The sequence below is a fragment of the Stegostoma tigrinum genome, chromosome 3, assembly GCF_030684315.1.
Source record: "Stegostoma tigrinum isolate sSteTig4 chromosome 3, sSteTig4.hap1, whole genome shotgun sequence".
NCBI lineage: Eukaryota > Metazoa > Chordata > Chondrichthyes > Orectolobiformes > Stegostomatidae > Stegostoma > Stegostoma tigrinum.
Window position 1 is genome coordinate 55,285,381 of NC_081356.1, and position 24,472 is coordinate 55,309,852.

Here is a 24,472-nt window from a genome sequence, read left to right on the forward strand (position 1 = left end):
CGCTGAGTTTTCAATGAGTTTGCCACATATGCAGTTGGCACATGGTGCAGTTGTGACATTGACATAACACAGTGCTGTACAGCGAGGTATTCATCCTTTTGATTGATCACTGCTATAACTGTTTCATTAGCAAATGCATGGAGAACTGTGTACCAAAGAAATCAGTCTGAGTGTTCCCCAACTGTAAACCTACCAAACAGACTCCCACCATCTATGGCAAGGCCTAAACAACATTACGAGATATAAAATGAAACAGTGTAAGATAACGGACGATGGTACATCCTCTTCAACACGCTCAAAGCTTTGTATGCTTGGTTTGAATAGAATAACACTGGTGACACCTGCCCCAATAGGCCCAGACACACCTGTTCCCTCTGTCACAGCTGCAGAAGTCAGATGAGTCTTCCTGGGAGTCAACCCAAGGAAAGCGAGAGGCCTAGACAGCGTCCCCAGCCAAGCACTCATATCCTGTATGGTCCAACTGGTGGAGGAATTCACCAAAATCTTCAACCTTTCCCTCCTAAAAGCCGACGTCCCCACCCGCTTCAAGAAGACCACCATCATTCCTGTACCCAAGAAAACACATGCAGTGTGCTTTAATGACTACCACCCAATAGTTCTGACTATAATAGCCATGAAATGCTTCAAGAGGCTGGTCATGGCCCATCAACTCTCGTCTCACAAACTTCCTCGATCCCCTACAGTTTGCCTACTGACATAACAGACCCACAGAGGTTGCACTGCACTCATCCCCAGAACATCTGGACAATAAAGACACCTATGTCAGACTCCTGCTATTTGACTACAGCTCTGCCTTCAACACTGTTATCCCCTCCAGGCTGATCTCAAAACCATGTGACCTTGGTCTCGGCTACGCCCTCTGCAATTGGATCCTCAGCTTTCTGACCCACAGGCCACAATCAGTGAGAATAGGTAACTTCACTTCCTCCGCAATAACACTCAATGCTGAAGCCCCCCCAAGGATGTAACCTCAGGCCCCTGCTGTACTCTTTGTACACCTACGGCCAAGTTGCCAAATTCCAAACTTGCAAATGGTGTTCATTTGGAATTTGGCAACACAGTTATAACTTTAGAGGGAGTACAGCAGGGGGCTGAGGACGCATCCGTAGAGGGCTCCAGTGTTATTGTGGAAGAGGTGCAGTTACCTATCCTTACTGATTGTGGCCTGTGGGTCAGAAAGCTAAGGATCCAATTGCAGAGGGCAAAGCATCAAGTTCCTCGGAGTGATGATAACCGATGATCTGAGCTGGACTTCGCACGTAGATGCAACAGTCAAGAAGGCACATCAACGCCTCTTCTTCCTCAAGCAGCTCAGGTAATTTAGCATGGCTATAAAGGTCCCTCACCTATTTTTACAGATGCACAACTGAAAGCATACTGTCCAAATGTATAACCAGCAACTGGTCTGCCCAGGACCGTAAGAAACTACAGAAAGTGGTGTGCCAACGTTCCATCCACTGACTCTATTCACATGGCTTGCTGCCGCTAAAAGGTGGCTATCATCCTCAAAGACCCATTGCAACCCGATAATGATTTCCTGCAACCTATTCCATCAGGCAGAAGATACAGAAGCCTGAACACATGCACTAGCAGGTTTAGGAACAGCTTCTTTCCGGCCATTGTCACACTATTGAAAGGACTCTAACCTCAAATAATGCAACCTGAAATGTAACCTGAGATAAAAAGGTGTAGAGCTGGATGAACACAGCAGGCCAAGCGGCATCATAGGAGCAGGTAGGCTGACGTTTCGGGCCTCGACCCTTCTGCTTCTAAGTCATTTTGATCTGTAGATCCTTTGCTTGCTGTGATCTGCCTGTACTATCCATAAACAAAGCTTTTAACTGTGTTTCGGTACACATGACAATCAAATCAAATCAAACCATGACAAGCTGTCTGAATTTGTGCTCGTACTAAGCAGAAGGCAAGACAGAAGTACTGCGAGTCTTTAAGTTCAGACTGAGGGGACAAAATTCAAAAAGTCAATCAAGGAAGAAATGTTGTGGGCATCCAGAGGATCAAAATGAGTGAGCAGTACTGCAAACAAGATGACCCGAGGTACATTCTGGACAAATCTGTGAGATGGGTGCCTGTCCTGCACGCAAGGTGTCCTGCCAGCAGCATTCCAATTAAAGGTGCCAGTGCACTTCAAAGTGCAGCAATAATGTGCAGGACTGTACTGTTCATGAATTGGAGATATACTTTGAGAGTATAGCTTGGCCTGTGTCTGATGCCAATGTCCATTGACAGGGGTGGAGCCAGTCTCTACACATGGAGCTTGCCCCAAGATTTTGGGGTCTGCTGGCCAAGATGGAGGTCTGGAGGATTAAGCAGCAAACTGGAGTTTCCAAGTTCACTCTCTGACTTTCATGTCAGTAATTATTGCTATCTAGTTTCTAGCTGGCACGCACGAGTATGGGAAATTGCAAATCAATGAGATGAGATTAGGCAATAATTGCATGCTAATGTATGTGAATGAGCCTCTTGCTGCTAACAAGGAAATTCTCTTTTTTAGACATATTTATTTGTCATATGTACTAAGTATAGGAATATGTAAGTACAGTGAAAAGTGCACAAAGTCGCCCTCATCTTGCTGTTCAAAACCTGTTGGAAAATTGGACATGTTAACCCCTTGATATCCCATTTCTGCTGATCTCACCACATTTTCTCAAGTGACTTGCTGATGGCCACCTTATTTGGGCTGGGAATATTTCACCCTTAACATCTCTTACCTGCAGTAACCTGACTTACTAAATTGGTATCTATTAGAAAATGGGTTTTCTTCATTATCCCGATCTATATCCACTACTTGAATTGGTTCTAAAGAAATACTTTGCAATTGTATTGTTGCTACTGTGCTATGACACTTTCTTTACCTTTGTTCAAAGGCCCCATTGACATCCCACATGCTGCTGCAGATTTAATTGTAGCTTTCAATAGCTCCCTTTTACATGTCTTGATGTGTGGCAATGAAAACAAAGATTCCTTTATATCATTTCTGTTGTCTGGAACAGCTTCTACGTCTTCATGAGCAAGAATTATTTCCATTTTGAAACTTCCTATTCCTCCATTTTCTTAGTGGATTTACAAATGAAGATCTTTCATCCCATTGCTTCATATGTAATATATTGTACCTATCTGCCACAACTTGCCTCTTTCAGAAATCGTATTATATTTCAGGTGTGACCAAACAGCTAGTTGTTTCTAAATTCTTCCTTTACTATTTTCTTCACATTTTCAAAAGTCTCTTTTAACTTTATTGATCAAAAACACTGGTCAAACAACAAAATCTGCAAATTTTTGATGCAGTTAACTTCAGGCTCAAAAATTTTAATTGATACACTTCTGAGACAAGCTTATAGAAATTAATTACCATTATGTTTATGATTCATAATTGGAAAACTGCTCAGCTGAAAAACTTGAATATATATCCAGAGGGTGGGGGACAACTTCTTCAGGTGGGCATCCTTGGAACAGGCTTCGCAGTGGGGTCATAAATCACTCAAAGATAGCAAGAACTGCTGGAGTCAGAGACAACACAGTGTGGAGTTGGAGGAACACAGCAGGCCAGGCAGCATCAGTGGGACAGGAAAGTTAACGTTTTGGGTCAGGGCCCTTCTTCAGATTTCTATGTTGTCGCTGAATTCAGCATCTGCAGTTTTTGCTTTCTTTGAATATACATCTAATGCTTTTCCTACTAAGATATTTTTGAAAAGAATAGTCCACTTCTTTTGTGATATGCTGTCAAAGAGCACAAAGTCGTTTTCAACTCCTTCCTCCCTAAATGTAGGTACCAGCTGATATTCCTAGTTAAATCAAAACCTAGGGATAAATTCAAATCATTTTTCAAAGTTTCAGTTATTCCTGGTCCATGTAAATAAAGCATCATTTTTCTATATACTTCATGATACCTAATTTCTTTCTTTCACCGAAACTCTCATTCTTGTTATTTTTATTCCCTTTTCAAGTTTCACTTGCTGGAATTCAATATCAAACTTCCACTTATCTCTCTCTTTTCCCATCTAGTGTTTTTCAACTGCAACTGAGTCATAGTTAACTTGATTTTAACAATTAAAATGCTAGACTATTACCTCAATTGGTTCTGTTTTTAGCTCCTATTTTTAGTTCTATCTTCTGCAAATGTTTTCTCTTTTATCCATTCACAGCATGTGAGTATCATTGGCCAAGCCAGCACTTACTACCCATCCCTAATTGCATTAAGTGTCAACCACATTGTTGTGGGTCTGGGCCACATGTAGACCAAACTAAGTAAGAATGACAGTTTCCTTACCTAAAGGACATTAGTGAACACGAAGGAATTTTCTTGACCATTGGCAATGGTTTCACGGTCGTTACTAAACACCTGATTCTCAATATTTATTGAATTCAAATTCCACAATCTTCCATGACCGGATTTGAACACTGGTCTTCAGAATATTACCAGGGTCTCTAACACCACTAGGCCATCATTTCCCAAATAGTTTAAATTCATCCAGCTGCCACGGTGGAATGTGAACCCATGGTGCCAGAGAATTAACCCTTCAGATTATTAGTTCAGTGACATTATTGCAACACCAGCACTTTGTCGAATTTCATAGAATCCCGACAGTGTGGAAACAGGCCCTTCGGCCCAACAAGTCCACACTGACCCTCACAGCATACCACCCAGACCCATCCCCCAATATCCCACCTAATCTACATACATCCCTGAACACCAAGGGCAATTTTAGCATGGCCAATCCACCAAGCCTACAAATCTTTGGACTGTGGGAGGAAACCAGAGCACCTGGAGGAAACCCACGCAGACATGGGGAGAATGTGTAAACTCCAATCGCCCAAGGGTAGAATCAAACCTGGGTCCTTGGCACTGTGAGGTAGCAATGCTGACCACTGAGCCACCGTGCCGCCCCAAATCTAACCTTAATTAATGCAAATCACTCAATGATAAATCTTTCAACAAGAGCCTCAGCAATAGAAAAAGCTAATCTGAATCCTAATGGGTACAGTAAAATTCAAAGTGCTCCAGTACCGAAGTAAAATGGGAATTGGGGAACATCCTCCACTGGTGGAATCAAACAATACACAAAGGAAGATATTTGAGCTGTGACAGGACAGGTTTTTCTGTTGCATAATTATACCACATGATTTCCTCAGAATCAACCATATTCAACTGCTTCATTAATGATCCTCGCTCCAGGTTAAGGTCAGGAATCGATATGTTTACTCATTACTGCACTGCGTTCAGTTCCATTTGCATTTCCTCCAATAATAAAATATTGCATGGCTGTATGTGATAAGACATGGAAAATATCAAGGCTTAGTTGATTTTTGGGAAGCAATGACCATTTCTTGAAAAGGAAACGTAGCCTTCATTCCCACCCTCACCCCACTGAGGTATCACGACTATTGATTCACCTCACATTCAATATCTTGGAAAGTAACCATTGACCAGAAATTTAACTGAACCAGCCACAATAGTACTATGACTACTAAAGCAGGTCAGAGGATAGGTATACTGTGATAGTAACTCAATTCTTGCCAAAGCATTTGCATCAACTACAAGACATATGTCAAGAATGTGATTAAGTACTTTCCACTTGTCTAGATTAGTGCAGCTTCAAAAAATTTAAGATACTCAATAACTTTCAGGACAAAACATCCAGCTTGATTCTGTTGGTGGTAGAAATTCAGCCTCACAACTCACTTCATTAGGTCGTAGCCACCAGCAAAAAAATTGCATACATTTAAACAGATGTGGAGGCCAATCCTTTTCTGTCACATATGAATATCAGCTCTAAAGACCCCATTGCTACCTCAGAGCTCATGAACCCATGGGAGGTCATGATCCAGAGTTTGGGAAATATGGTTTCATGCAATGAATTCCATTTAATATCATCTCATTGAGTAATGTGAAATTCTCATCTCTCCCCAAACTTTTTATGAATTATTTTAAAGTGTGCCTGCTGTTTATCTACCCTTCTGCCAGTGGAAGCAATTTCTCTACATGTATTAGAAAAATAACCTCTGAACTTGCAACAATTCTTTGAACTGCTATTTGAGCCTTGTCTGTTCATAAGAAATATATATATATCCTTAATAAATAGAGCAAAGTAGTAGCAACTTTTTCATCAAGTTTGTTCAAGGGTTCTTAAGTAAAACCGATGTACTGTGTCTCAAGCTATCATAAATTTGTTGAAGTGTATCACCCAATATAAAGACATCTCTGCTTTAAATTGTGTCACTAGAGGTTATAGAATGCTTTGAAGTGGGAAATGGGAATACATTGAAGGGGGATGTTTGAAGGTTTTGGCTCCTGTACTTACATGACTATGAAGAACAAATGCAGCATGGCTTTGTCTACGTTCAGGGGAAATTCCAACATATAAAGGTGTCTTCCACTTTTGCTGAAATGGAAATTATATTAACGTGAGACACATGACATCTCTCAACTCAGACAAACTCAGGCTAAAATACACTAAAATACAGGCTAAAAGCAATCTGTAAAAAGTGTATTAGACTATTTATCTTTGGTACAAAGCTCTTGAACCTTTGAGTATAACTAATTATCTAACATACAAATTGAGCAGGTGATAACCCTCAGAAACTTTGGGCTACTGGTCTGATTCCAACTGCCTGACCCCCAGGACAATAGCTGAAAATAGAATTACTGTAATTCAAAACCTGTAAAATACAACAGTTCATCAGTTTTCTGTTTTTATAAATATTTTTTGTTTCAAACCTCTGATATTCTCAAACAATTTGAACTTCAATATCGTGGCATGATTAAGAAGCTTGCAGGCAACACAAAAATTGACTGAGCATTTGGTAACGAGGCTGAACACTGTACATTCCATTAGTGGGAGAAGAAATGTGACATAAAATTCAGTCAAGAGAAGTATGAGATAATGAGTTTGGAGAAGACAAAGAAAAGGGAAATCACAATTAAATGATAGGATGTTGAGAAATGTAAAGAAAACACATTGGTTGTGGAATGTATATCCATAAGTCCCTGGACAGAGAGACAAGGTGGTGAAAAAGGCATTTGGGATACTTCCCATTTTTCAGTATAGAATATAAAAGCAGGAAGGTTATCCTAATTTTCTATAAAATGATACTTAGGCCAAGCTAGCTTATCTCATACAATTTGGATCACCATAGGAAAGATATGGTTGCATTAGAGAGGGTATGGAAGGAATTTACGAGAATATTGTCTGAAATGGAGAAATTTTGTGATGATAGGCTGGCTTTTCTTTTCTTTGGAAAAGAAAACCCTAAGATTTTAGACAGGCACATGAAATTATGAGAAGCCCTGTCATTATGAATAGGAGGAACCTATTTCATTCAGCTGGTAAGATGGAGATGCAGCAATAATGTCACTGGTTAGTCATTCTCTGAACTAGGTTGATGCTGTGCCGACATGGGCTCAAATCCCATGCCTGTAGCTGGGGCAACTTAAATTCAATTCATAAATCCAGAATATAAAAGCTAGACACTGGTCTCACCATCAGTAACCATGGAAGTATTGTCAGGAAAAAAATAGTTTCTTGTTAGCACGAGGAATAAGCCAGAGGATTAAGTGGAACTGTGGAGTGGTGCAGCCTGGAGTCAGTGTGATGCGAAGCTGATGTAGAGAAATGTTGAGAGAGTGCATGTGACACCGCATGGCACTGAGTGTGGATCTCAGGATATGGCGAGAGCGGCTGTCCGTGAAACACTGAGGATCACAGAGATATCTGTGTCCCGGGAGGATTCAAAGCACGAGGGATGAAACTTCAGTTGGAATCCACGTGGCGTGAGTTTGAGCTGGAGGCAGTTACTGAGGAATGTGATATGGCTGTGGAAATGAATTTTAGCAAATACTTCATCAGACACCAGAAGTGGCAGTGAAATTACTGTTGTTGGGCAAGAAGATTGGAATGGAAATCCCGTTGGAGAGAGGAGCAGAACTTCTTCAAGGTGGGCATGCCTAGAAGAGATGGGACAGTGAGTTAAATACTATATAAAAACCAAAAGAACTGCGGATGCTGTAAATCAGGAACAAAAACAAAGTTGCTGGAAAAGCACAGCAGCTCAGAGGAAGAGTCATCGGACCCGACACATTAACTCTGATATGTTCTTCACAGAGCTGAGCTTTTCCAGCAACTTTGTTTTTGTTCCTGATTCACAGCATCAGCAGTTCTTTCAGTGTTCACTGTGAAATTACCATCGATTGCTATAAAAACTTATCTAGTTGACTTGAGCTTTTTCAAGAAGGAAACATGCCATCCTTGATAACAAAAGTGTGAAGCTGGATGAACACAGCAGGCCATTGAGCATCTCAGGAGCAAACAAGCTGATGTTTCGGGCCTAGACCCTTCATCAGAGGCCTTCACCAACATGCCATCCTTACCTGGCATGGCCCTTATGTGATACCAAAACCACAGCATTGTAACTAATTCTCAACAGTGCTCCTCAGGAGGGCAGCCAACATAAGCAAAATTCCCTCCCACCCCATTTACAATCTCTTCCAATTTCTTCCAGTGAGCAGAAAATACAAAAGTTTAAACAGATACCAATAGATTCAAGAACAGCTTCTTCCCCATGTTACTAGACTTCGGAATAGGCCTCTCAAGTTTTAAGTTTAATGTTGATCTTGCTCTTTGTGCACCTTCTCTGCAGCTGTAACACTGTATTCCTCACTTTTTCAATTACTCATAAGCACTTTGTATGTATGGTATCAACTGCATGTATTGCACGCAAAACAAAACTCTTCACAAGATACATGTGACAATAACATATTAAATTAAATGAAGAAAATGGCTGAGTAGGCCACTCAATACAAGGGCAATTAGGGATGAGCAACAACTGCTGGCTTTGGTAGTGATCTCCATGACCATGTTCCATCAAAGAATCTATTTGTATATTAAAAGCTGAAAAAATTATTTAAGCTGATCAAAGCTACAGCTTTCAGACTCAAATGTTCAGACTTTCTTATAATACATTGCAAGTAATAAACTGTTTCTGTTGTTACAGGTTCTATTTTTATACACAAGCAGCATTTATATGACAATATGCAACCCAGTAACAAAGGTTTTGCTGATCTGTTTACATGTAGCTTGCTGCTATATTGTCATTATTCTTAAATGGTTACCCACATCATTGCCACATTTGTGTAAATTGGAGAGATCTTAGTTACATTTTGTGCACACACTGTAATGTGCAGTTATTGTTTTCCAAACTAAACAAGTTCAATAACAACAAACATACAACATAGAACAGTAAAACACAGGAATGGGCCCTTTGGCTCACAATGTTGTGCTGAACACAACACCAACTTAAACTAATCCGTTCTGCCTGCCGTGGTCTATAACTCTTCATTCCTTGCATATTTATATGCTTATCTAAAGGACCCTTAAACGCCCCTATCGTATTTGCCTCCATCAGAAGCCCTGGCAGTATGTTCCAGACTCCTACAGCTCTCTGTGTAAAAACTTGCCCCTCACATTTCCTCTGACTTTCTCCCCTCACTTTGAATGCAATGCCCCAAACACTTTGTGACATCTAAAATATATTTTTGTCAGCAAAACACAAAGTTTACATGAAAATGGTAATCATTCAACTCAATATTTTCATTAATTGAAAGTACAGTCATTAAATGTGCCATTTATAAAAATGATCAATACCAGCAATAAATAATGCAAGCAGTATCCTCTGTGTTATTTTGGAAGGATTTTGATGTTTTATACATTATGATAAATAGAAGGTTTTGGTTGCACAAAATCATGTTGTAAATCTACATGCAAAATATTGGATTTGTATTTAGGTTAAATACTCATCATTTGGACCTCTGATGGAATGTTTAATCCACTACACTTTGAAGCTTTGGAAATCATAGGTGGCTCATGTCTTATCCAATAAGGAGACAGTAATAATAAAGTATTTTGTTTGGCCATTTACTAATATTAAATAATATTAAATATTTAGTTTTGTAGGAAGCTAGGCCCAATTTACAGGGGGGTCATCCGTGTTAATAAGTATAAGTTTATTAGCTGGATACATCCACGTTTAAGTTGCAGTTTGGCATTTATATAAACATTTGGCTTTCCTCCTCCCCAACTCCTCCAACCTGGTATTGCCTAAATTCAGGACATTTTCTCTGAAGCAGTTTATGTGAAATCATGAGTTTTCCAAACGTGGAATCAAAGGAGCTAATTCACATCCAAAACACATTCTTACACAAGACATGTTACACAAGCAGGCTGTCTCCAAAATATTCAAAACAGCAAAATAACTTTTCTTTCTCTCTCAAAAAAATGTAAGACTGCCCTGAAACAGCTGCACAAGCCTTGTTTCCCACTTTGCAGTTTCCAGTCTAATTATGTCGCTTGTCAACACAATTTCCCATGCACTTATATCATATTTACATGAGTTATTAGACAAAATAAAACCAAGGCACTTACCAAGGCTTAATTTCACAACATCATTTAAAGTTGTTACATTTCCCCCTTGATCATGATAAGATCCACCAAATACATAGATGTCCTGCATTTAACAATATTGTTACTGTCATTTCAAACGTTTTTAACAAAGCAACTGAATTCACAGAAAATACTGTAACGATACAATAAAACTTTAAATCTACCTTATCATGGTGTGATGTGAAGGTATGGTATCCCCTACCAGATGATCCTTCACCTTTGACCTCACATTGGCTCCATGTTAATGATACTGAAATAACAAAACTCCATTTATCAACTATTGAATGAAAATAAGTATTGTACATTAGATAGTGCAAAAACAGAAATTTACAACACATTTAGAGCCATTTAGCCCATCATATATGTGCCAGTTATTTGCTGAGGATCACAAGATAATGATAATAATTATGGAATAACATTTAGTTCATTTTGGTTTCCCTATCCAAAATGTTGCAAAGAACCCAATAAAGAATCTAATAGTTCTTAAATTATTCAATTTCTTTCACTTTTGTGGCTGAAATTTTATCAAATGTGGTGTAGTTCTGATGTTATACCCAGAACTTTGTGCCACTTCCACACTTGGTCTCATTTTGACATTTCCCATGCAATTACAATTAAAATTCAAAATGCCAAGGGCATAGATGCAAGATGCAAAGCATATGTAATTTAACAGCAAGGAACCTTTTTGTTGGTGAAATTCACTGTCAGCTGATAATGCTGCATCAATAAGTGACCTATTAAAGAGCCTTCTTGCTGCAGAGACTGTGAAGTGGCCCCCGCTTTTTGGCTCAATCACATTGCCATTAAATTTAAGACTTGAAAGCACAAAGGTGGCACTGTGTTTTTCACAATTAAGTTTCACTTGGAAATATTTCACATTACTTTGGTTTTAATTTAATCATGCATGCACATTGTCAAGGCTAATTTGAAGAGCCAAATATACTGGCATGCCTCATGGTTGGCATGCATCAATGGTCAACATGAGTTACAGTCATTTCCTTTTTTGTGGAAGAAACAGTTATGCACTGCATTCATTTTATTGAATATTAATGTTAGTTTCAAGTGTTTTATTCACCATTCTGTGGAAATTTCAAGTTCAGTTTGCGCTCTCTTCTCTGCTATGTAAAGGACATTATGTGAGAGCAATCTCATTGTGAATAATTAAAATGATGTAGGTGAAGTCAAAGCCAGCCAAGGTTCTGCTAACCAACACCTGAGACAAATACCTATTTTGACTGTAACAACAACTACCCAGGACAACAGGCTTTCCTCACGTCATCCTTCACAAACCCACCCTCTATCCTCTCCTGGATTCTACTCCTATTCCTCTATACCCCCTACTCAAGTCCACACATCCCTCCTCACTGAACCAATTTTGCCAGTTCGGAGCCTGCATTAAAGAATCCATATGTTACAAGGTGGAATGCACCTTAGGACAATGTGAGGCTTGATTCATCTCAAATATATCACTGAATTTATCGTTGCATCTTAACCTGCTATCCGGAAATCAAACTTTCCCTTTCCAACTAATTAAGTCACTCTGTATGACATGTTGTCCACTCTGAGGTCTCCACAAAATAACCTCATATGGTTTTATCTTAGGGACTTTTCTGTAGCTGAATATTTGCCCTTGGTATGGGACAGGCGTCATCACATTCTCTGGATCTTAAATCTGCTCTGGAAGGAAAGAATCATTCTTTGGGATTTTGACTAGGAATAATTTGACAGGGATATGAAAAATTATGAAAGATTTACAAAGAGTAATTAATTAATGAGAAACTGCTCCCAAAAGTTGAAAAATTTATAGCAGACAGCAAAAATCTAAAGTGATTAGCAAAAGAACTGGAGGCAATGTGAGCAAATTTTTTTTACCATAAATGGTTATGATTTAGAATATACTACTAGTAAGAGTGAATACAGATTCAACAACTGCACTCAAAAGGGAATTGAATAAATGAAGAATAAAACTTTTGAAGGATTTGGAAGAAAGGTGGTCACACAGCAGCTCAAGCGACTAGGGGAATGAAGGGAATGGATGAACACCAGACAGTTCAGAAAGAACTGAAGGGTAGTGCAGGAAACCACAGGAGTCTCACTCACTAGCTGTTTTTTTCATTTTGGAAGTTGATGACTGCGCTGGTGCCTCAGAGAATGCAGTCAGAGCCAAGCTTCCAGCATCACAAGTGGCTTGACTGTAGAGTGGGGGAAGGAAGAAGAAAATAAAAGCAATATTGATAGGGATTCTTTAGTCAGGGAAGCAGTGAGGCATTTCTGTGGCAAAAGACATGAGTCCAGGATGGAATGTTGCTTTCCTGGTGCCGGGGTTAGGAATGTCACTGATTGGCTGCAGGGCATCCTGAAAGGGGAGGCTGGTGAGTTAGAGGTTGTGGTATATGTTGGCACCAATGATATGGGCAAAGTGAGGAATGAGGTCTTACATCAAGAATTCAAGGAGCTAAACAGTAGACTAAAAAGCAGGACCTCAATGATTGTAATCTCTGGATTACTCCTGGTGATATGCTGGTGAGTATAGAAATAGGAAGATGGGACAAATGAATGTGTGGCTTAAGAATTGGTGCAAGAGGGAGGGTTTTATGTTCATGGAACATTGGGATCATTTTTGGGGAAGGTGGGACATGTACAAATGGGATGGTCTGCACCTAAACCACATTGGGACCAACATCCTTGCAAGTAGGAGACAAAAAAAATTACAGATGTTGGAATCCAAGAGAGACCAACAGGAGGCTGGAAGAACACAGCAAGCCAGGCAGCATCTGGAGGAAAGGGGCAGTTAACGTTTTCGGTTTTAAACTTATTCAGGTAGATTTGCTAGTGCTGTTGGGAGGAGTTGAAACTAGTCTGACAAGGGGAGGGGACACAGAATATCAAAACAGCAAAGGAAGCAAGCCACAGTGAGTTCAGCTATGTTGAGTGTCAAGAGAGTTAGGCAAGGCTGTTTGGTCTATAATGCTAAGGGCGTAATAGGTATGACTGATGAGTTAATGGGTGGATTGACACATGGAAGTATGCTATTGTTGCCATCACAGAAACATGGTTGAAGAAAGCGTGGGAGTGGCAAATCAAAATTCCAAGGTATAGGATCTTTAGGTGAGACAAAGAAGGGTGTAAAAGGGGTGGTGGTGTAGCATTATTAATAAGGAGTCAATTACTGTAATAAGGAGAGATGATATCTTTGCAGGGGCCTCAAACGAGACTTTGTGAGTAGAACTTAGGAGTGTTAAGGGGAAAGCCACTTTACTAGGACTGTATTATAGGCCCCAAAGAATCACTGGGAAATAGAGTGGCAACTGTGCAGACAGTTAACGGAGGTAAGTAAAAGTAATATTTGGGTAATTGTACTAGGCGATTTCAACATTCTCAACATAAATTGAGATAGTCATAGTGTGAAGGGTTTAGAGGATATGGACTTCTCGAAATATATCCGGGGAGTTTTTTCTATCAATATGCAGATGGCCCAACAAAGGGGTGTAACAGTGCTGGATTTGGTTCTGGGGAAAGAAGTCAGACAATTGATGTAGCGGGGGGAGCGGGGGCACATTTTGATGTTTGCAACCACAGAACAGTACAGTTCAAATTTGTTCTGAAGAAGGAAAGTATTATTATGCAAAAGATGGCTTTGGAATTGGAGAAGGCAGATTTTATTAAAATACAGCAGGATCTGGCCACAGGTGACTGGGAATAGCTCCTTGCAGGTAAGCCTGAAGTGGAGCGGTGGGTGCATTCAAAAAGGAGCTGGGGAGAGTACAGGTCCAATATATACTCTTTAGAGAGAAATAAGTAGGAGCAATAAGTTCAGAGGACCCTGGATGTCTAGGTCAATTCAGGACTGGATGGAGAAGAGAAGGACTTTCAACAAGTCCAAAGGGAGCAATTCAGCTGCAGCTCTAGAGAAATACAGGAAGTGCAGGAGGAAACTGAAGAAAGCAATTAGAAGAGCAAGAAGCCAGCATGAAAAAGGACTTGCAAACAGGATTAAGGAGAATCCTGAAATATTCTATCAATACATTAAAGGACAAGTGTTAACCAGGGAAAGAGTAGGGCCATTTAGGGACCAAGGGGGCAACTTCAGTATGAAGCCAGAGGATTTTGGAAAGGTGTTAAATTAATCTTTTTTTTAGTCTTCTCTCTGGAAAAGGAGAATGTAGGAATGGAATTGAGGAAATGGGACTATGAGGAACTTGCACATTTTGTCACAGGAAATGGGGAGGTATTAGAAACTCTGTCAGGTTTAAAAATAGACAAATCCCTGGCTCTGATGAATTGTATGCCAGGCTGCTGTAGGAGGCAAGACAGGAAATTGCAGGGCTTTGACACATAATTTTAATTCCTCTCTGGCCACAGGGAAAGTGCTGAAGGACTGGCAGATGGCAAATGCGGTTCCACTTTTCAAGCAGGGTGGTAGAGATGAACCAGGAAATTACAGACTGGTGAGTATCAGTCAGTGGTTGGAAACCATCGGAGAAATTCTGAAGGAACGAATTAAGACTGATTGAGAAGGTTAAAGCATAAGGAATTAAGAAAACGTGGTGAGATGAATCAGAAACTAGCTTAATAATAGGACACAAAAGGTAGTGATAGAAGGCTATTCGAGTCACAAGAGTCCAGTGTCAAGCAGTGCACCATTAGATCAGTACAAGGTGCCTTATTGTTTGTTATATACGTAAATGATACAACTGAAAACGTGAGGGGGGAATGTTATGCAATTTTTGAAGATGACACCAAGATTGGTAGAGTAGTTAATAGCAAAGATGATGACAATGGGTTACAGAAAGATATAGATGGCTTGATCAGATGGGTAGACCAGTGGCAGATGGTATTTAACCCTGATAAGTGCAAGGTGATACACTTTGGAAGAAGAAACAAGAAGAGGGAATATTTAATGAATGACAGGACACTAGGTAGCTGAGACGAACAGAGGGATCTTGGGGTAATTAGTCACAGTTCCTTGAAGTCAGCAGAGCATGTGAATAGGATAGTTAAGAAGGAAATAGGACACTTGCTTTCATCAATCATAGCATAGAGTATAAAAGCAAGGAGGTAATGTTGGAGTTGTACAGAGCATTGGTAGAGTAACAGCTGGAGTATGGTGTGCAGTTCTGGTCGCCTCAATACAAGAAGGATGTGATAGCATGAGAGGGAGTACAGTGTAAGTTCACCAGGATGTTGCCTGCAATGGAGAAATTGAGCCAAAAGGAGAGACTAGTTAGGACTGGATTGTTTTCTTTAGAGCAGAGAACGACTGAGAGGGAACATGAACGAGATTATGAGGGGTATGGACACGGTGAATAGACAGCAGCTGTCCCCCTTGGTTGAGAGGTCAATCAAGAGAAGGCATAGTTTTAGGGTAAGGGGCAGGAGATTCAGAGCGAATTTGGGGAAAAAGCATTTTCACTCAGCAGATTGTGGGAATCTGGAATTCACTGCTTGGGAAGGTAGTGGAAGCCAGAAAACTTAGAACTTTTAAAAGTTTTTTGATGAACACTTAAGATTTCACAGCATTCAGGGATATGGGACAAGTGCAGGAAATTATGATTATCAAACCTTTTGTGGTAGTTGTAATGGTGCAGACTCGATGGGCTGATGGGACTTTTTGGTGCTGTATGAATTTATGAACCTATAATTTGGAAGAAGTTGAGATGAGGAGGAACTAACTGGTTGAGCCCTTTTAAACAGCGATCACAGAATCGATGGATTGAACAGTTTCTTAACATCATTCTATGAGATGATAATGCCACTTAGAACTGGGTCATAAGATAGGACACATCAAATGATTCAAGATACATTTTAAACTGTTTACACTTGTGGGATGGCAAGGATGATTTTATTCCACTGTTAATCATTTGCTCACATGGTTCACTCTTAACTGCTCTCTGAAATGGCCTACCAAACCTCCATTCAGTTCAAGGACAATTAGGGATCGGCAAGGAATGAAGGTCTTGCCATTCTCACTCACATCTAGAGATGAATAGAAAAACATACTGATGGGTTTGTTAAATCAAATACCCTGTTGCGTGCCGTAAATTCTACAGATTTCTATACATTTAAAACAAAGAACAATACAGCACAGGAACAGGCCCTTTGGCCCTCCAAGCCAGTTCTGTATCCATCTCGCCAGCTCACTCTGGATACCATGCAACTTCAGCTTTTGTTTCAGTCTGCCATGGGGGGGGGAGGGGCATTGTCAAAGACTTTATTGAAGTCCAAGTAGACACATTTTGCCCTTCCATACTAAAACTGTCTTCACTAACAGAATCCATAAGCCTCTATTACCTTCCTATTCATGTATTCATTCAGATGCTTCTTGAATGGTGCTATTGTTGAACCTGTGACCCGTGGTAATTGAACCCTCCACCCTGAGAAACCACCTCATACTTTCCACTCTATCCACGCCATTCACAATTTTATAAACTTCAATCAGGTTGCCCCTCAACATCTTGCATTCCAGTCTATTCAACTTTTCTTCATAGTTAAAATCCCCGTACCAGGCAACATCCTGATAGCCCTTTTCTGTACCCCCTCCAAAGCATCCACATTTTTCTCATAGTGTCATGACCAGAATTGCACACAATATTCCAAGGGTGGCCTAACCTAAGGTTCTATAAAGCTGCAGCATAACTTGCCTATCCCTATACTTAATGTCCCTTCCAAAGAACACAAGCATGCCATAAACCTTTTTTTACTACCTTATGTACCTGCGCTGCCACCTTCAGTGGACCTGCACATCCAGAGCCCTTTGCATATCAATTTTCCTCAGGGTTCTGCCATTCACTGATCAAAGCTCTAATTTCACCTCCCTTGCTTATTATTCTGCTCGCGTTAAAATACATGCATTTAAGACCTCTTCTGCTTTTTTCAGCACTGTTTCCCTGGCTGTTCTTGTTGTTAATAATGTTTGCCTTGGTTTCTACCTCTCCCTCAATGTCTGCATCTACTCTCCTACTCTTCTGGTTCCCATTCCCCTGCCACACCAGTTTAAACCCTGGCCAACTATGTACCAAGTACCCCCCAACAGAACACCAGTCCCAGTCCTGGCCAGGTGTGACCCATCCAGTTTGTGCAGGTGCCACCTCCCCAGGAACAGGTCCCACTGCCCCATGAATCTGAAACCATCCCCCTCACACCATCTTTTCAGCCACATGTTCATCCTGTGTATCCCGCTGTTTCAACTCTGATTTGCTCGTGGCACTGGTAGTAATCCTGAGTTAACTACCTTTGAGGTCCTACACTTCAACTTTCTTCCTAGTTCTTACTTATTTATTTGCATGCAATGGGTATTATGAAGATAAGGAGCTACTCATCAATAAATAGAAGTGATTTGGAACCACACACTTGTTATGGAAAGAATACCTGGTTTCACGAACTATCAGAGGGAAACATTATATCATGGATATATTACAGTTTAACAAATTTTAGTACATGAAAATAAAGAATTAAATTAAATACCTGTATCAAGCACATGGATATCCTTAAAATATAAATTCTCAATCGTAGTGCCCCCAAATAAATACAGAAGTTCTCCAACTGCAGCAAAGGTGTGAGCACATCTTCAAAAAAGTTAATATTTAGTTATTGTTACCTAACAAATGTTTAAGGAAATTTTTATTATATTTTCTGAAATGAGGTTTTAAAATCCTCGCACATGTAACCTAAATTTTACAGGAGGATCTCCAGACAATTCCTGCTTTATACAGCTCAGCAATTTTAGAACCATGTCAAAATGTTCCATAAAACACTATAAATACTGTTTTGTAATGCATTAGAAGAATGGCATGGACTCTAAGATGTTAAAATGAAGGTTTATTGCTGGGACAGAAAGCTTTCTTACTTAGGTACTACTAGTTTCACAAGAATGAAGAAAAGCAAAATGATCCTGAAATTCAGTCAAAAGACTTTAACTTAAGCAATGATAAATTCATCTGAATATTCTACCAACTGCTAATGTGTAAGGTGCATTAGGGTGCATCATCAGGGTTATGGTAGTTTAATGTTTATGCTGATGGACTAGTAATTCAGAGGGTCCAACTAATGGTACTAATGAAAGTTGAAATTGGAATTTAAATTTAACTCTATAATAAAGTCTGCAATAAAAATTAGGCCCAGATTTTTGCCATGACATTTGCCCTCTTTACCTTGGCTAAATGCTGGAAGATGTCTCGTCTCCAAGTTTGACAATTCCCATTTTTGCAGTAGTGAGCTCGGGAGTCAACATGGTTCATGCACGCAGGATTTTTGAAGCAAGCCGGCCATTTACATGGTCATCAGCCTCCAATGAAGTCGGATTTCAGACTCTTCATGTTTCAATAAGATCAACTCTTACTCTTCAAATTTCTAAGGAATACAGGCCCAACCTGCCTAGACTTTCCTTATAAAACAGTCCCTTCTTCCCTCAGTTGGGTGACCTTTCTTTGGACTGGTTCCAGTGCAATAATATCCTTTCTTAAATAAGGAGATCCAAACTATACAGGGTACACCAGGTGAGGTCTACCAAACATTTCCATCCCCAAGGAGTCTATGTTTTCCAATTAACTTGTTTAAAGATGTTATTACATTCCTCTGGACAGTGGGACTTGAACACAGGCCTCTCAGTCTAACGGGAGGGACATTACCACCATGTCACGACAGCCTTAAAGAACAATCTTTCATGATCACCTTGGCCAGTGCATGAACTGAGCCCACACAGTGGGTATCACTCTGTATAACAAACTGGCTATCCCGCCAACTGAGCTAAACCGGCATCTATCACTCTGGCAGATGGTTGTCATTTTGCAGTTTGTAAGGATTTATGTGTGGGACTGTGTAAGAGGCACCTGTGAAATGATTATATAAGAGAACAAATCTCAGAAAATCTTGAAGAATGATCATGGCTCCACAGAAAAACAGTTATGCGGAGCTATGTATAGTTACTTAGTACATTATAAAGGGATTGTCGATTCAACACACCAATTATCCAGTAATCTTTCAGAAGTTAGACTAGACAACATAGAACTTGGTGGCAGCTGAGGTAGATCCTCAACACAAGAAATTTAACTTTAAAGAAGATCTGTAGTCAGGCCTGAAAAAATGGCTATAAGACTACAGAAGTCAGTAAGAGATACATGACAAACTTCAATTTTATTCCATAGAAGACGTGGAAGCAGGCAGTGTAAGAAAATCAAGTTTCATAAGCACTCATGGCGATACCACAAAAATGTGGTGAACTTTGAAGAGTAATCCAATGATCAGAAGTGTCAAGTTGGATAACATGGCAAACCTCATGGAGCTATGAGCAATCCTTGAAAAGAGTAAAAAAATTGATTTTAACAGCACACTGGACAGGCAGTACTGGAAACCGAAATCCCTCTCAAGGGCAGCTTAAAGCAAAAGCCCTGTGCCATGTGTCCAAAGTTGATGCTATATATGTGATACCTGTAAGATAACAAAAAAAATCAAGAAGTGGATGCAAGCACTCAATACCAGAGGGTAACAGAATGAAGAGAACACTGGAATAACTTAAAGCAAAGAAATTTACAATGGTTGTGCACCATTTAAAAACTAAAGATCTAGTTTACTGAGAGATTCATGAAGAAAGCACAGTCAGTACAACAGGAGTCAGTGCGAGGCTGAACAGCACTTCAAATATCACAAGACATTCAGTGACTTCACAACAGACCAAAGTCAATGAGTGTACCTTCACACCCTTATAATAGCACCAGTAATCACAGGCACAGCTCAATTCAACGCAACTCTATTTTCCTATCAAAAACTTCTACCCGTGAAACTCATGTGGCCAGAAGAGATGCTGAAGCTATCAGAGACCACGGTAACATTATATCTATTCTCCTTCAGTTCATGCTCTCTTCTTTTGTATAAACTGCATTTGGTGCAAACATGGACCACTTTTACATCTCCCCTTTTCTGGTATCACAAATTTACCTTTGTGCCTTTCTCCAAAAAGTGCAATTTTACTGGACAGTGCATGGACAGCAAGAAGTCAGTGAAGTTGAAGGCAGAACATCATCAATTAATTTCACCTTCGCAAACTTCCAATCAGATACTGCATGCAATTTGGAGGAAAGCACAGAAATGGGATCTGCATGGTGTGAGACATCAAGTACCAACGGCCTGTGTCTAGGGCGGGGCCAGTTCACCAGAAGGATGTTGATGGTTCTTCACAACAAAATGCTTGGTGCATTAGGAAATCTGCTAGAAAGGACACAGAGGAGCACAGTACTTACATGGAAAAGATTTGTACGAAGCTTGGAGCTTATGCTGTCAAACATGGAAGTTGTGACCAACTACATCAGCATATTCTTGGATCTAACAGTAATGTTATGTTACATTGCAATGGAAGTTGTGACATTGGCAAAACTACCTCTAAACACCCAATTTCGAAGCACTGGAGTGGGAGCTAATATAAGATCAGCTTACTAGAGAGTGCTGTCACCATGATTGTGGATTACACTGTGCAAAGTTTCATGGAGGTGTCACAACAGACTTGCAATTTATCCTCCAGCACATTACTAGAAATCCTGCAGGGAGTAAAAGGGCCTTCCTTGAAGCTGAAACAGACTTCTTTCTCAGGGTAACAGCCTTCATCCAGTCACCACCACCACTCCATGAGTTCCGTTGCACTTGCCATTCAGCCCACATGGCCTGTTGCTATCCATGGCAGAGATGGTGTAGACTACATTTGGACCATAAGTGTCTGATGTCTCCTCCATTTAAAGACAGTAATCTACATTCCTAGGCCAGAGGCTACAAATCCCACAGTGAGTGATTCAGTATTGACTTTCCAATATCTTCTACCATTTATGAGGCACATATCAGGAGTGTGTTGGAACACTCGCCTCTTGCCTGGATGTGTGCAGCTCCAACAGCACTCTAGAAGCTTCAAACCATCCAAAACAAAACAACCTGCTTGATTGGCACCACAAGCAAGCATTGCCTCCTTCCATCTACAAGATTCACTGCAAGAATTCACCAAGGCTCCTTAGACAGGACCTTCTGAAATCCTGACCATTACCATCTAGAAGGACAAGAACAATAGATACATAGGAACACCACCTCTTGCACGGTTCCCTCTAAGCCACTTATCAACCTGATTTGAATATATATCAATGTTCTTTAATTGTCACTAGGTCAAAATCCTGGAACTGCTTTCCTAACATTGTAGGTGTACCTACAACCAATGGATTTCAGAACTTAAAGTAGACAGCTCACCCCCACCTTCTGAATGTCAACAGGGAATGGACAATAAGTGCTGTCCTCGTCAGTGAAGCCTATATACCTGAATGGATAAAATTTGCTGTTTTACACCCCGTCTAATCTTCGTTCTATTCCTTTATTGAAAGAGGAAATGCAACTGGATTGAATCAGTTGCCCATTTGGAGCTACTAGCAAAGACCACTTTAATCCTCTCAATTCCTCCAAAAGCAGCATTTCATAAAGGGTTATTGTTCCAGGATCCTAGCACTTATTGCAGTTTAATGGTGGGATCAATAAAGGAACAGGAACATCTGATATCAAAGCTGCATTTGGAACAATGCTTCATAGATGTTATGAGACACTGGCATTCTTTTATACTGAAAGTCAAAGGTTACACTAGAGCCAAAAGATGTGTAAACATCTGCCATTTGTGTTATGGATCAGTCAAGTAAGATTTATCACTGGGCTAACAGAATAGTCTAAATACAAAGATACAGTCCACCCCTGTAAGATGCCGTGTCAGCTTCCCATTGGCACGCTGCCTGATTTATCACAAAATAAATCATTGTGTGCAGTATCTCATGTATTTGCATGTGTTTCTGTGAAACTTTTCACATCAAAACAGAGGAAAATTTTATTAGACTTTTTTCAAGAGCCACAGAAAACACAAATCAGCTACACCTTTCAGTTTTCATGTGGTTGAATCAGTAAACATTTTCATTCCATCTCTCCTGAATAGTAAGTCATAATTCAAATACTTTTTTACAGGCACTAGCATATTTCATTGAGACAACTATTCGTTTTATTTGAGGTGGGCATTCCAAAACAGCAGGACTTTATATATTGAAGGAGACTCCCCAGGAGAAATTTAATGCTACTCCCTAGCATGTGCATAGCCATGTTTTGCAAGCTACAGAACAGTTAACAGTATTTAGTTTGATGTTCCAAACAAGCTGTAAATGCCAGACAGTTATGTCTAAGATGAACTAAGTGTTGTCCAGTGTTTAATTGAAATAAATAACTGGGGTAATTTAAAGATAAGGGCTGATTTTTTGGGACTCTCCCATTTCTCCAAAGTCATGAAAACTTGTTTGGGAGAGAGGGGAATTAGCCAAAAATATCTGTACAGCATGTCGATTTCAAGATGCCAATTCAGGCAGTGGCAATAATTATCAAAGCAGGTATGTTGGTCTACTGTGCCAAATAAACTTAAAATCTCCCTGACAGTTTGACAAGTCTTGAAATCTAAAAACTTTTAATGAGTCACATGATTATTCATAAACAACAATGGAAATTGCAGTAAAAACTCAGCAGGTCTGCCAGCGTCTGGGAGAGAAACCAGAGTTATCATTTTGGGTCCAATGACTTTTCTTCAGGACAGCATCATTATTCATTTTTTCAGAAACAGTAATCTGAAAAAGAAGCAGATAGACAGGAGTCTGTCATGAGAATCACAGGTCATTATTAGATGCTTAGTGCTTAAAGAAGGATGTGACCTAGTAAGGGGGCAACCTTTATGTGGATAAGTGGCAGGAAGAGTGGCCACTCAACAGTTGGATGTTACCCCAGCATCATGCTATAGAAAAGCAGGGGACAAGGCTACCAATGACAATTGAACAGTCACTTGTCAGAAAGAAGGCTGCAGCTGGTGATGGGGACACAATAGCTAGATTTTGCACTCCATTGGCAAACTGGGACAACACTCTCACAAGAAGGACAACACCCTGGGCATCAGGAGTGCACAGAGGAGGAGAGATGGGGTCAGGTGTCATTGGAGCCTAAACTCTCATCACACAATTCTCTGCCAAATGTAGAGCCACCTGAAGATGACTAAGATATTGTTCTGCAGTTAACTCTGAATCTTCAGGCGAATAGTTACTGGCACCTCTATCTTTATAGCCAAAATCCTTGCACTTCACAGCACCGCTTAACATGCCTTCCCAGGGCCTATGAAAATTAAAGTGTACAAGTACATTTTGCTTCACCCAAAGTTCGGTTGTAGGCTCTTATGAAATCCCAAAAATGCTGGACTCTACTATATCTTATTGCGCTATAATATCTTCCTTGCTTCAGCTGGACATTTGTTTAATGACAGATACACCTCATGGGGATGGATGGTATTGCCCCATCACTGGGTTCTCCAGATGAAGGGCACTATCAATTGCACCCATGTGGCAACTGTGATGCATCATTAGGAAAAGTGTCTACTCACACAATGTTCAACTGGTCTGTTAGTACAATAAGAACATCCTGCATTTCCAAAGAAGAATTATATTGGATTCTTGAATGTTATCCATGTATCTCTTCCTACAGTTGCTGGCAGACTTGCTGAGTTTTTCCAGCACTTTCCATTTTGATTTAAAACTTTTTCCCTGCATTTGCATTCACTTTCCTGGCAGCTGCCATTTCTTGTTCATCCTCCACCACACCACAATGCCTCAGATCCTCATTCTACTCCTTAGGAGACAATGGATATTGCTTGAAGAAATGGCCACAAACTCTTGGTGAAGGCCCAAGACAGATACAAGAAGACAACTAATATCACCTTCTCAGTTGGACAACTGTTGAGCAAGCCATTGGAATTCTTAGGATGCGATCCAAGCCATGGACAAATCCAGTGGTGCCCTCCTGCTTAATCATTGTTGCAATCAGTAGCTAAATGTAAACCTCTGGATAAGTGTGAACCTTGAAGGCTGAGAGGTCCTGGAAGGAGGCAGCTCATCACAGGAGAGGCAAGGAATGAGACAGACTAATGAAGAACTGATAGAGGGAAATGACACTGAGAAGTGCCC

The 24,472-nt window shown here is 40.2% G+C and overlaps 1 protein-coding gene across 1 annotated transcript in view; it reads right to left on the reverse strand.

Annotated features, from left to right (window-relative positions):
• zmp:0000001301 (uncharacterized) overlaps positions 1–24,472 on the reverse strand; it is a 146,025-nt gene that overhangs the window by 67,985 nt on the left and 53,568 nt on the right. Inside the window, exons 10-11 of the mRNA XM_059645010.1 lie at positions 23,501–23,627; positions 6,342–6,422 (exon numbers count right to left, since the gene is read on the reverse strand). Coding sequence (XP_059500993.1) covers positions 6,342–6,422; positions 23,501–23,627 — 208 coding nt within the window. The remainder of the gene's footprint in view (positions 1–6,341; positions 6,423–23,500; positions 23,628–24,472) is intronic.